The 13,096-nt window shown below is 41.7% G+C and overlaps 1 protein-coding gene across 1 annotated transcript in view; it reads left to right on the top strand.

Annotated features, from left to right (window-relative positions):
- The window catches only part of lamc1 (laminin, gamma 1), a 292,326-nt gene that overhangs the window by 230,357 nt on the left and 48,873 nt on the right, over positions 1 to 13,096 (top strand). Inside the window, exons 7-13 of the mRNA XM_085982601.1 lie at positions 1,223 to 1,321; positions 4,129 to 4,265; positions 5,195 to 5,317; positions 5,544 to 5,733; positions 6,790 to 6,902; positions 7,419 to 7,640; positions 11,167 to 11,355. Of these exons, the coding sequence (XP_085838727.1) occupies positions 1,223 to 1,321; positions 4,129 to 4,265; positions 5,195 to 5,317; positions 5,544 to 5,733; positions 6,790 to 6,902; positions 7,419 to 7,640; positions 11,167 to 11,355 (1,073 nt within the window). The remainder of the gene's footprint in view (positions 1 to 1,222; positions 1,322 to 4,128; positions 4,266 to 5,194; positions 5,318 to 5,543; positions 5,734 to 6,789; positions 6,903 to 7,418; positions 7,641 to 11,166; positions 11,356 to 13,096) is intronic.

Here is a 13,096-nt window from a genome sequence, read left to right on the forward strand (position 1 = left end):
AATTTATAGTTTATTATTTAAAGATGTGATTTAAAAAAAAAAAAAAAAAAAAAATTATTTGAAGGTTTACTGCTATTTTGGGGCCGTAGTATTCATAAGTTTTGACAGGTCTTCCTGTCAATCTTATGAATGGGCCTTTCCCTCCTCCGATTGGCTGCCCATGGCTCACGTGATCCCAGGGGACGCATCGCACTAACTACGCCCCTGGGACACACAAGCACAGCGCGCTGGCAGCTGGGCCAGGCCCCGGAGCGGAATTCCATGGGGCTCTACAGCTCAACTGCCGGCGCGCAAGGTAAGTGCAGGTTGGGGGCTTACACCCGCGGGAAGCCCCCGACCCGAATTTCTGGGCCAATATATATTGTGAATAACTGGGGTCCTAGCACCGATCCCTGCGATACTCCACTGCCTGCCCCTCGGAAAAAGACCCGTTTATTCCAACTCTTTGCTTCCTGTCTGCCCACCAGTTCTCTATCCAAGTCAGTACCTTACTCCCAATCCCGTGTGCTTTAACTTTGCACGCTAATCTCTTATGCGGGACCTTATCGAAAGCCTTCTGAAAGTCGAAATACACCACAGCCACTGGTTTCCCCTTATCTATTCTACCAGTTACATCCTCAAAAAATTCCAGTATAGTGGCATAGTCTCAGGATAAGGGGTCAGCCTTTTAAGACTGAGATGAGGAGGAATTTCTTCACTGAGGGTTGTGAGCCTTTGGAATTCTCTGCCCCAAAGGGCTGTTGATGTTGAGTCGTTGAGTATATTCAAGGCTGAGATAGATAGATTTTTGGACTCTAGGGGAATCGAGGGATATGGGGATCGGGCGGGCAAGTGGAGTTGAGGTCGAAGATCTGCCATGATCTTATTGAATGGTAGAGCAGTATCGAGGGGCCGTATGGCCCTCCTGCTCCTAATTCTTATGTTCTTACCTGCTGTCGGAAAAAAATGGGAGCATTGGTTATGATATGCCTTGCACAATCATTCCAGTTGTAACATTTTCCCGTTCTGACAAAAGGTCACTGACCTGAAACGTTAACTCTGTTTCTCTCTCCACAGTTGCTGCCTGACTCAAGTATTTCCAGCATATTCTGTTAGATTTCCAGCATTCGCAGTATTTTGCCTTTGTATTAACTATTGGTGCGCCACTTGCCATCTGTCCCACAGAAGTTTTGGGTCAAGTGCAGCTGTTCTTGTATTTCTAATATGCTTTCTCTATTGACAGACCATGTGCCTGTAACCCTTCTGGTAGCACAGCAGAATGCAGTGTTGATACAGGACGTTGTATATGCAAGAATAATGTCGAGGGATTCAACTGTGAGAGGCAAGTCTGTTTATTTTGAAGATATGGGATTCTAAGAGTTCTAGAGAAAAGTAGTATCTCCGTATATGTCATTTTACAGAGAATTTACAGCACAAAAACATGCCATTCGGCCCAACTCGTCTATGCTGGTTCACACGAGCCTCCACCCACCCTACTTTATCTAACCCTATCAACATATCCCTCCGTGTTCTCTCATGTACATATCCAGCTTCTCCTTAAATGCATCTATGCTATTTGCCTCAACTACTCCTTTTGGTAGCAAGTTCCACTCTCTGGATAAGGAAGTTTCTCCTGAATTCTCTATTGGATTTATTAGTTGACTATCTTTTATATTTATGACACATAGTTTTGGATACTCTCTCGTTCCCTCTACCCACCCCCCCCCCCCCCTTCCATCCTCATGCTTTTATACATATCTTAGGATAGGGCTATGGGGCAAACTGATTGGAACAATGTTTCTTCAGCAGTTTTCAGCTTTCTTGTAAAGTTGTATGACTTCCCACACAGCCTTGCCTGCAGGCCACTGTTAGTTCTCCTTTTATTGTCTGTAACAGTATCCTCCTGTTCAAGAAAAAAATCTTGAGCAAATCATTTGCTTCAGAATTGGGCAGTTCCAGTTTTTGAAGCTTCAGTGTTAACTTTCCTGTGTGGCAAGTAACCTGGCACAGTGTGACGCCCTCTGACAAATCCTACAAATTTATACCTGTTCTGTGTAGTGACTTGCTTCACAACTACTGCAGTTTTGCGATGAAAGCTCCTGTTCTTGAGTGCGTGCACACTACATGCCATACTTCTCTCCGTCCTGGAGGATCTTTATTGATTTTCAAAATTTAAAAAGTAGCCTGATGTATGGTCACTCTGAACTTCAAAATCCTAGGGAATCCTGCACCATTCTGTGGGATTTCTCCAATTTCGTATTAATCAAGTTTTTTTTTGTCCTTTAACAAACCACCAAGAGGCTTGCCTTCATTTCTGCAGCACAGAAGTGTGAGAAAGAGTAAGGTGGTGGAAATAAGGTGGCTCCCTTCAATGCACTTCCATTTACTTTTGGCTTTTGGGATTATGTTCTAAGCCTAAATGTTTAAAGGAACAGGGGAGATTGATCCAGCTTCGGAGGATGTTTTAATCATCTGTGGAACTGATCAATTTGAAGATCATCAGCTTAAGGGGTTCCATTTGTACTTTTTCCTTGATCAAACAAAGCTATTGGGTCCATCCCCAACTAGACAAAGCTTTCTTTGGTTATTGCCTTAAAAACTTGGTGTCTGTAGGAAATTGGGTTCTACTACTAAATTTGCTGGAACATCTGCCTTGAAATCCTCTGGAATAAGGGAAGTTTTTTTTTGGACCTTTTTGGGTTGCAAATGTAACTTTAGTCCGGAAGGTAATCTGCTCACGCTGGAATCTTGCACCTCAGGCTGTGGCTGTCCCAGTGATATGCTACTTGTTTTGTGAAAGTGGGTTAAAAATTACTATTTGAAAGCATCCTCAGTTCAAAAGAATTGTTTCATTGGATCACTTAACAGGCAGCTCCTGTGTAGTAATTTTGCTGCTTTACCAGGTTGCTACAGTTGTTGTGAGACTGAAAAAAAATGAAGTCAGATTCTAATACTATGCAGATTCAAAAATAATAGGAAAGCTGTGCTGGATCCAAGTCTTTTTTGAGTATTGATGAAGAAAAACTCAGGCTATTGACTAGTAGATTGTTAGCATTCAGAAAATTCAAAGATCCCATGGCACTATTTCAAATGATATTTATCAGCCAATATTTATCCCTCAACCAACTTCACCTTTTTAAAAAAAATTAAATTTTTTTTTAAAAAAACGAACCAGATTATCTGGTCATTATCACATTGCTGTTTGTGGGATCTTGCTGTAAACAAATTGGTTGTCACATTTCCTGCATTATCACAGTGACTACATGTCAAAAGTACTCCATGGGTTGTAAAGCGCTTTAGGACATCCTGAGGTCGTGAAAGGCACTATATAAATGCAAGTCTTCCTTTTTCTTTTCAGTATCATCTACTTTAACTGGAAATGAGTCTGTTCTATATATCCGACATTCCATCAGGGGAAAATAGTCATTTAATCTCTCGTCTCACTTGAGGTTGATTAATTTTAAACCCGTTTCCTCTAGTTTTGTGGCCATAGTCCAAGTCAAATAGCTTGCATACATCTACATCTATGTCTCTCAGTATTTTTAAAGATCTGGATCATGTCTCACCGCAGTTATCTTCTCTCCCATGAAAACATGTTCAGCTCTGTAAGTTTCTTCATAACTGAGGGCTTGATGTCATCGGTTCATCTTTGTCATTCTTCCCTGAACTCCCTCCCACAGATTCAATGCTGCTTTGGACTCTAGGTCAACTTGTAGTTTTGCTGTGTGTAAGCTGTGCAACTGCAATTGAAAGGTTCATCTTCAATACTCCATGTACATGCTGTGAACTGGCCCAGAATATGGAACCTTTCAGTAGCTGAATAGTAACTAAACTAACTTCAAAAGTTACTGTCCTCTGTCATCTTCATTTAGTAGTCCCTAACAAATATAGCTAATTAAAAATTTTAATTGTCATATTGCTAAGTAGTTTTAGCTGAGGAAACAATTCTTTGCTTGCATTTAGATAGTTTGTTCATTGAGGCTTACAAAACACAGACTGGTCAGTTTGTAAACCCACAATGGTTATTTGGCTTTTGCATTGTATAGATGAGAATTCAATAATTTAGCAGCAAGGTTCATATAAATCAAAAATTTTGTTTGAAATGTTATCAATAAGTATGTTCATAAGAGATTTTTTTTTCTTTTATAGATGCAAGCCAGGATTTTTCAACCTGGACCCCCAGAATGCCCATGGCTGCACAGCCTGCTTCTGCTTTGGCCATTCTTCTGTTTGTAGCAAAGCAGAGGATTACCGCACAGAGAGGATCATATCGAGCTTTGATACAGGTGTTGCTGAGATTTTCTAACATGCACACCTCCATGTTTTTAACTATGGCCATGTACTTGACTTGGTGTTGCTGAGCTTTGAAAAAGGTTTGATGCAGACTTGGCAAATACAATAACGTCCAGCTCAGGCTCCAGTAGAAACTTTGTTGCACGGACAAATAACTAAAATCTCAGTCTTAACATTTTTATATAGTGTACAGAAGAACATTGAGTTTGCACTAGAAAAAAAAGTTATTTTGGCCCATTGACTCCCTTCTTTCCAGTGGAACATGTCCAGCTTGCACTGCAATGGACTCTTATCTCCAACTTTCTCAATCTCATGAGGTAGGCAATAGAAACCACAGGTAGTGTGCCTAAGAAATCTTCTCGGATACCCAAAGGTAATCAAAAAACCCTGCAGGATATCAATGCAACATTTACCCTGACAAGTTATATTATAACAGAAGAATTCCCATGGTCTAAACAGAACTTTATACACCATGTTCTGTACAGTATTTGTCTATACCTTGGCTTATCCCTATAACTCAACCCTTTGGGAGACATTGATTCAGCTCTACCTTTTAAAGGAGTTCATTTGCACAGCAGTCATTAACTTTGGGCGTGCTTTTTCACATCTACTAGTGTGTGGTGCGGGGGGGGGGGGGCGGGGTGTTGATTTCTTCTGACCTCTGTGTTCCAAACCCCCTTTGTCAAGTATGTGCCAAACCAATTGTAAATGGACAGACTCAAGTAGTTACTGTACTTCATTATGATCCTGTTGATCTGTTCAAAGATCTGTGTTGTACTGCCAAGTAAACATGCAGTGAAATGAGCATAGTTCCTATATAACAGCATTGAATGAAACTGTGATAATAGGCCAGAGGCCAGTACGTTGTTACGCTTGTAGTGTGGCGTGAAGCGTTTGTTTACTTGTCTCTTTGGATATGCAGGTGATGACGGATGGCGGGCTGAGCAGCGAGATGGTGCTGAGGTCTTGCTTCAGTGGTCCCCAGTGAGCCGTGACATCTCTGTGGTCTCTAACGATTATTTCCCTGTTTACTACATTGCTCCTGGTATGTAAATTCAGTCATTGCACAATATGTTATCTTGTTCCAGAGAAAATGAGTACAATTGATTTGATAATTGCTGCTTCATAATGCAGAGCAATATTGACGGAATTGGTGGCTAAGGTTGAAGGCCTAGAACCATCTGATTTATATGAATTACTTTTTAAAAGGGTAATACCTCCTTAGACACTTGCAGACCTAGTCATTGCTTTCCCTTGTGTTTTTTTTCCAGCAAATATTTTGGGGAATCAGTTGATGAGCTATGGTCAGAACCTCTCTTTCACTTTCCATGTGGATAAGAGAGACACACGTTTATCAGCCGAGGATCTAGTGCTGGAAGGAGCAGGCCTGAGAGTGACGGTTCCTCTAATAGCTCAGGGAAACCCGTATCCCACAGAAAGCCCACAGAACTATGTCTTCAGGTGAAAAGAGTTCGAGGACATATGGATGTTGTCTATATATGAGTCATTAAAATTAGAACCAATTATTATTTTTTTAATCGTGTTGAATTGCATAGACTCTGTTCTGGGCTCCAGATTTTGAGGTGGCCCAAATGTATTCATTGTACTTTGGGAACTTATTAATAGCAAGTTGGAGCCTTGGGCAATATGTTGGAACCCCTAACTTCCTTGTCACAAAAGGTTGGAATGTGTGTTGTATCTGTAGGCCACACACTAGCAATGTATATGTTATGTCTTTGGGGAAAGTGCTGAGCAGAGGCCAAGTATTTATTTCCCTGCTTTCTTCCTCCACCCACCCCCGGCTCTAAAGGAAGAGAAGATCAGAGCGAGATTTGCCTTGAGCTGCAGTTGCACACCAGCCTGTTTCAGATCTGCACTGGCAGATCTTTGGTTGTAGATCCAAAAGAAGGGAGAGGTGTATGATTTTTCATGTTGCAGCAATGCAGAATCTGTGATGTAACTACAGTTTAAGACAACTGTTCTCTGCCAGATTCTATTTATTGGATGCTGTCCAAGATTTCCTTGAGGTGGTTGTTTCACACTAGTTTCAGTGCAGATTATATTTAAATATGCATGCACAGAGCTCCATGTTGCTTGAATACAGAGCAGTGTTAAACCATATGCCACTCTCAAAGCAGGAGCCAGTATCACTACTATAATAGCAGGATTAATGTCTCTTTCTCCCCTTCCATATTTAAAAAAAAAATGGAGTAGATATCCCATCTGCTTCGCCTGAATTGAAAGCCAGATCCCGGAGGTGAAAACTTGATGGTGTGCACTGGACCACCCAGTCCCTTGTGTTCAAAGCAATGTCAGTTTAATTAGGAACAGACTTTACTCCCACCCCCTGCAAGAATCTGCTTTCCTTGTGCACTCCAATTCAAATCGTGCTCCGGGCTCTGTAAAATACCCAAAATATATACTGTACATTTTGAGCTAAATTTGAGGTAACTACTGGTTATACTTTTACTTGAAAATACTGTAAATAAATGTTCAATAGCTTTTTTTTGTTTGCAGACTTCATGAAGTGACAAGTTATCCCTGGAGGCCACAGCTTTCCTCTTTTGAATTTCAGAGGCTTCTCCACAATCTGACCGCTATCAAGATTCGAGGCACATACAGTGAGCATAGTAAGTGTGTTTTCCATGAAATAAACAGGGTAGTTGAGAATGTTTAATTTAATATACAGATAATTATTTTTATAGTAAACATTTCCTTTGACATCTTTTGGCAAGCAGTTCCTTTTAACGTAAAGAAACATCGCATGGTATTTCACAAATAGTGTAAGGAAAATTGATGCCAAGTCAGGAAGGGAAGAGATTATGAAGCGTGACCAAAAGCTAAATCAAAAGAGATGACTTTGAAGAGGTTTTTAAAGGTGGAAAGAGATAATGAAGTTTAGGGAAGGGCGTTCCAGAGAATAGGAAAGATTGGGGTACATAGTAATTTGTATTGCAGTCTGTGTAGCTGTCTTTATAATTTAATTCCAATAAAAAAAATAAAACTGATGCTATTCACCTGTTCTATGTAAATTAATGTTTTGGAATATAATTGATTTTTTACTGCTGGTGTCCAGATACTTGCATGACTATGATCCTCACTAAGTTTAGTGTGTTTGTGGCTAACTTCTGTTTATTCCCCCACAGGCCCTGGCCACTTAGATGACGTGACTCTAATTACTGCTCGTCCTGGCTCTGGATCCCCTGCTCAATGGGTAGAGCAATGCACCTGCCCAACTGCATACCGGGGACAATTCTGTGAACAGTGTGCATTAGGCTACAGGAGGGAGGATCCTAGTCGTGGATCATTCAGTCCCTGTGTGCCCTGCAGCTGCAATGCACATAGTGATACCTGTGATCCTGAAAATGGTGAGTGGCCAGAGCTTATGCTTGGGGGGGAAAAAACCCTGCCTAGATTGGTGTTTTTTGCTCACTGAGACTATCTGAATAAACCTGTGCTTGAAAATTACTTACCTTATGCAGTGACATTCTCCTTTCTTTCTCCCCCACCCCCCCCACCAAAAGCAACTTTTTCTTTCCTTTTTTTTGTTGTTCTCTATTTCCCCAGCTCAGCCCAATGTGCTACGTCATTCTTAGCCTGGAGACAGCCCATATGTGTCTGCCAATTTAATTCCTGAGTTTATAGTGCACAAGTGTGGAGTTAATGGACTTGTGCCATTTTTTCTTTCTTTCTCTTCTCGCTTTGTGTGAAGTACCTCGGCTTCACTCCCAGGCCGGCCTGATTTTGAGAACTTGTCATGGGGCATAGTGGTAGTCAACCTAGATCCGTACTCCTTTAACATCACCTAAGGTAACATGCTGCTGCCTGAGTCAGCGTATGGTTGAATGCAAGATGGTATTGTGGTTATAAGTGGGTCCCTTTACCTAAAGAGCAAACAATTTTGATTGGCAATTTTTGCCTCTCTTTTTATCGTGGGTGTTAACAATGTAACAGGAGTATTTCAGAGTCAGATGCATTGGTAATAATTTTCCAAAACTCCCTGGACTCAGCAAAGGTCCCGGCAGACTGGAAAACTGCTAATGTAACACCCTTATTTAAAAAGGGCAGTAGACAGAAGGCTGGAAACTATAGACCGGTTAGCCTAACATCTGTGGTAGGTAAAATTTTGGAGTCCATTATTAAGGAGACAGTAACAGGACATTTGGATAATCATAATTTAATAGGACAAAGTCAGCATGGTTTTATGAAGGGGAAGTCATGTTTGACAAATTTGCTGGAGTTCTTTGAGGAAGTAACATATAGGGTGGATAAAGGGGAACCAGTGGACGTAGTGTATTTAGACTTCCAAAAGGCATTTGACAAGGTGCCACACAAAAGATTATTGCTTAAGATAAAAAAAAATCACGGGATTGGGGGTAATATTCTGGCATGGATAGAGGATTGGCTATCTAACGGAAGGCAGAGAGTTGGGATAAATGGTTCATTCTCAGACTGGCAATCAGTAACTAGTGGTGTTCCGCAGGGGTCAGTGCTGGGTCCCCAACTCTTTACAATCTATATTAACGATTTGGAGGAGGGGACCGAGTGTAACATATCAAAGTTTGCAGATGATACTAAGATGGGGGGGAAAGTAGTGAGTGAGGAGGACATAAAAAACCTGCAAGGGGACATAGACAGGCTAAGTAAGTGGGCAGAGATTTGGCAGATGGAATACAATACTGGAAAGTGTGAGGTTATGCACTTTGGCAGGAAAAATCGTAGAGCAAGTTATTATCTTAATGGCAAGAAACTGGAAAGTACTGAAGTACAAAGGGATCTGGGGGTCCTGGTGCACGAAACTCAAAAGGTTAGTATGCAGGTGCAGCAAGTGATTAAGAAGGCCAATGGAATGTTGGCTTTCATTGCTAGGGGGATAGAATATAAAAATAGGGAGGTATTGCTTCAGTTGTACAAGGTATTGGTGAGACCGCACCTGGAATACTGCATACAGTTTTGGTGTCCATACTTAAGAAAAGACATACTTGCTCTCGAGTCAGTACAAAGAAGGTTCACGCGGTTAATCCCGGGGATGAGGGGATGGACATATGAGGAGAGGTTGAGTAGATTGGGACTCTACTCATTGGAGTTCAGAAGAATGAGAGGCGATCTTATTGAAACATATAAGATTGTGAAGGGGTTGTATCGGGTGGATGCGGGGAGGATGTTCCCGATGATGGGTGAAACTCGAACTAGGGGGCATAGTCTTAGAATAAAGGGCTGCTCTTTCAAAACTGAGATGAGATGAGGAACTACTTCACTCAGAGGGTGGTAGGTCCATGGAATATGCTGCCCCAAAAAGCTGTAGAAGCTACATCATTACATAAATTTAAAACAGAAATAGACAGTTTCCTAGAAGTAAAGGGAATTAAGGGTTACGGGGAGCGGGCAGGAATTTGGACATGAGTCTAGGTTCGGATCGGACATGGCCCTGTGGGTAGCGGAGCGGGCCCAGGGGCCGTGTAGCCTGATCCTGCTCCTATTTCGTGTGTCTAATTCTGTCAGATTCAGGAGATGGTTCTGTGATAGTAGATTGGCGTTTAGGATCAGATCAGCCATGATCTTATTGAATGGCAGAGCAGGCTCGAGGGGACGATTGGCCTACTCCTGATCCTATTTCTTATGTTCTTATGCTCCCATAATACCGTGTTGATGATCTTAAAAACGTCCTCCTTTTAATATTTGAAAGTTTCCACTTGCCTTCTTTTAAAGGAATGCTTCAATTTTCCAGTGGCTGTCCCATGCATCAATCAATTTATTACAACAATCTAACTTTAAAGGGTGTTGTGTCCTCTGTCAACTGCCCAGTACCACTAGCACCTTTCTCACCAGTTATTCCTTCCCCTTCTCCTAAAGGCATTGACTATTTGCTGGGATATGCAAACTGTCACGTTCTGATACCTTATCTAGGTAGCCTTTATTCAGGCGTCAGCCCCGATAATAAATGTCAGCAGAATATTTGACCACATAATTGAATATTTCTGGGGAGAAACTGGTGTGCTCCTGTTTTTTTAAGAGGATTTTTACCTCCAGCTTCCCATGAGTATTCTTTAAAATGAATCATGGATTCATCAGTGCCTTTGTTTTAAATGGAAGTTACCAGTGTTGCAGTTTCCTATAATATGACACAACTTTCACTTTTGTTTATCTGTGAGCATCCTCATACGTAGAAATGTATGTATTTCAAACCTCATCAAAACCGTGCTGTAATTAATGGGATTCCTTCGTCGCTGGGTCAAAATCCTGGAACTCTATTCCTAACAGCATTCTGGGAGTATTTTCACCACATGGACTACAGTGGTTCAAGAAGTAGTCCCACCACCACCACCACCTTGAGGCCTATTAGGGATGGGCAATAAATGCCGGCCTTGCCAGCGATGCCCATATAAAAAAAAATAGATTTAATATCTTTTAATGCAGTAAATCTATAATCCTAAGTCTAAACAAACCAAGAGTATTAATTATCAGTAATGTTGGTCATTTCAATGCTGCTGTTTCCTTGATTTTGCTCTGCAGAGCTCTGCAGTTGTCCCACCATATTTTTGGATCTTATTTAGGGCAATTCAGTCCAGAACGATGTATCAGACCTGCCTCTGGTACATGAGTAAAAGTTGGCCTTGCAATGTTTTACACTTGTCCTGGGATCATGTACACCTGTTTGAAAATTCACAGAAAAGTTTCACCTGACCATCGAATATGTACAGCACTGGACAGTGGGCTTCCACTCAGTACTTATAAAATACCTATCTTTCAAGGAATTATCTGCAGTCCCGCCTGTCATCTGAAATGTGTGTGTGTGTGCTTGCTGCTACAGAAAGGCTTAACAAATTAAGCATTTTAATTTCTAGAGAATGTATTTGGATAATGAATTGCTTTGTTTGTCTGGTTTATCTACAGGTGAATGTTACTGCAGGGACAACACAGCAGGATCAAACTGTGAGCGGTGTAGGGATGGTTACTATGGTGATCCTACCTTTGGTAGCTCAGAGGACTGTAGTCCGTGCCCTTGTCCAAGTGGTTCAAGCTGTGCCATGGTGCCAAAAACTAGGGATATAGTGTGTACCAACTGCCCTACAGGAACTACTGGTGAGTTCCTCAAAGTTTGACAAGTATTTTTAAATTAATGTCATTTGTTCTGACATGTCACATTTATTATACGTGCAAATTTGTTGGTATAGGTTTCCAATTTGCATATTAATTAATATCACATTGGCATTCTAATGTTCACTAGATAAATATTTGTAATTGGAAGTAGGGCCTGCCCTTTAGCGACACATTCAGGAAGTGGATTTAAATCCTACACATGCATTCCACGTCCTGAGTGTGCACTGCTGACCTCTGCTCCTCGACAGCCCCACTCCACCGAGAAACCAGACACCAGTGCTACCTGTCTTCCTCCGCTCCACTACCGAACCACCTCACTACCTAGCATCTTTCAAAGCAGTAAAAAATTTGAGTGACTCCCTGGTTATAAACTCAATTACTGTAAAACCGAGGGCGTGTCCCTCATGGAAGATAGCCCCATAGAAATACGGAAGTCCTACTCCTTTGTATGGAATGAGGATGGCTTTAGGTGCGTTGGTATATATGTCGCACCAAAAGACACTACCTTGTACAAAGTTGATGGGATTAGATGAAGGGTGGATGGAGGCTTGTGTTGAGCATAAACACTGGCATGGACCCGTTGAGCCTAGTGGCCTGTTTTTGTGCTGTAAATGCTTTGCAATACTTTGTAAAAGGAACTCCCAACCCCCACCTAAACTAGTTAATGTGCCAACCTAACTAGATGAAATGAGCCTGTCCATGTTACTCCTGGGTGGGATGAACACAATCAAAATGAATATTCTCCCTTACCTCCTCCACTTATTTCAGAAGCTGTCTATCACAGTAGATACAGTAATGTAATGGTTATGCCACTAGACCAACAACTCAAAGATTGAGAGTTCAAAACTTACCATGGCATGTTGTGAAATTTAAATGTAATAAATCTGATCATTCGTAGACTTGCACCTGAAAAAAATGGCCATTAAATCTGTTGGATTGTCATAAAAACCCCAACTGGTTCAGTAGTGGTGTTCAAGAAAGTAACCTTGTCACCCCTACCTGATCTGTCCTACATGCAACTCCAGCCCACACTACATTGTTGACTCTTAATGGCTTCAGAGCAGCATGCAGGCTTGCATATCCCAAGAACAACATTTTATAAAGTACTAGTCTGACAATTTCATGACTTTGACAATTGCATTCCAAGTTCTTCTGAGTGAGCTCGTGGCTGTGAATGTGCTTTTAGTTCCCAAAACAAGAGGGAGTCCTCAGCCTTCCAACTTATTTTGCAGCCAGACCAAAGTGATTACATCTTGTGCCCGGTCCCTAGCCTCTTGGCAAAACCCATTGCAGGGAAGGGAAGCTAGGACTGCCTTTCTAGCCCCCTGCACAACTTAACCTTCATACACTCCTAAAAGATATCAAAGGAAAGCCAAAAGCACTTGATTAGCACTGCAGCCCTCTTGGTCAGGAGAGAGGTCTGTGCCTCCCTGCAGGTCCCAGTTGGGTCAATCAGCCCTCTTTCTAATCTGGCACAATGAGGAGTTGGCAGGAGTACTCTCCTCAGGTGAATTCGGAGCCTGGCATGAGAAAGAGATTATTAAATTAGGCCAGACTCTCCATGATGGCCAGATCATGCCCTTCCGCCAATTAGTTGATAATTTTTCACCTTTTCCCACCTGATTACCTGACCACTGTCTCCAGGTAATGTACTGTTTCCATAACTCATCAGTACTTTGCAGACTTCATCATGAGCCAACCCCCTGGAACTTTTCTTCCACTT

Source organism: Somniosus microcephalus, chromosome 3 (genome assembly GCF_052327205.1).
Source record: "Somniosus microcephalus isolate GS21.2 chromosome 3, FLI_Smic_1.0, whole genome shotgun sequence".
Taxonomy (NCBI): Eukaryota; Metazoa; Chordata; class Chondrichthyes; order Squaliformes; family Somniosidae; genus Somniosus; species Somniosus microcephalus.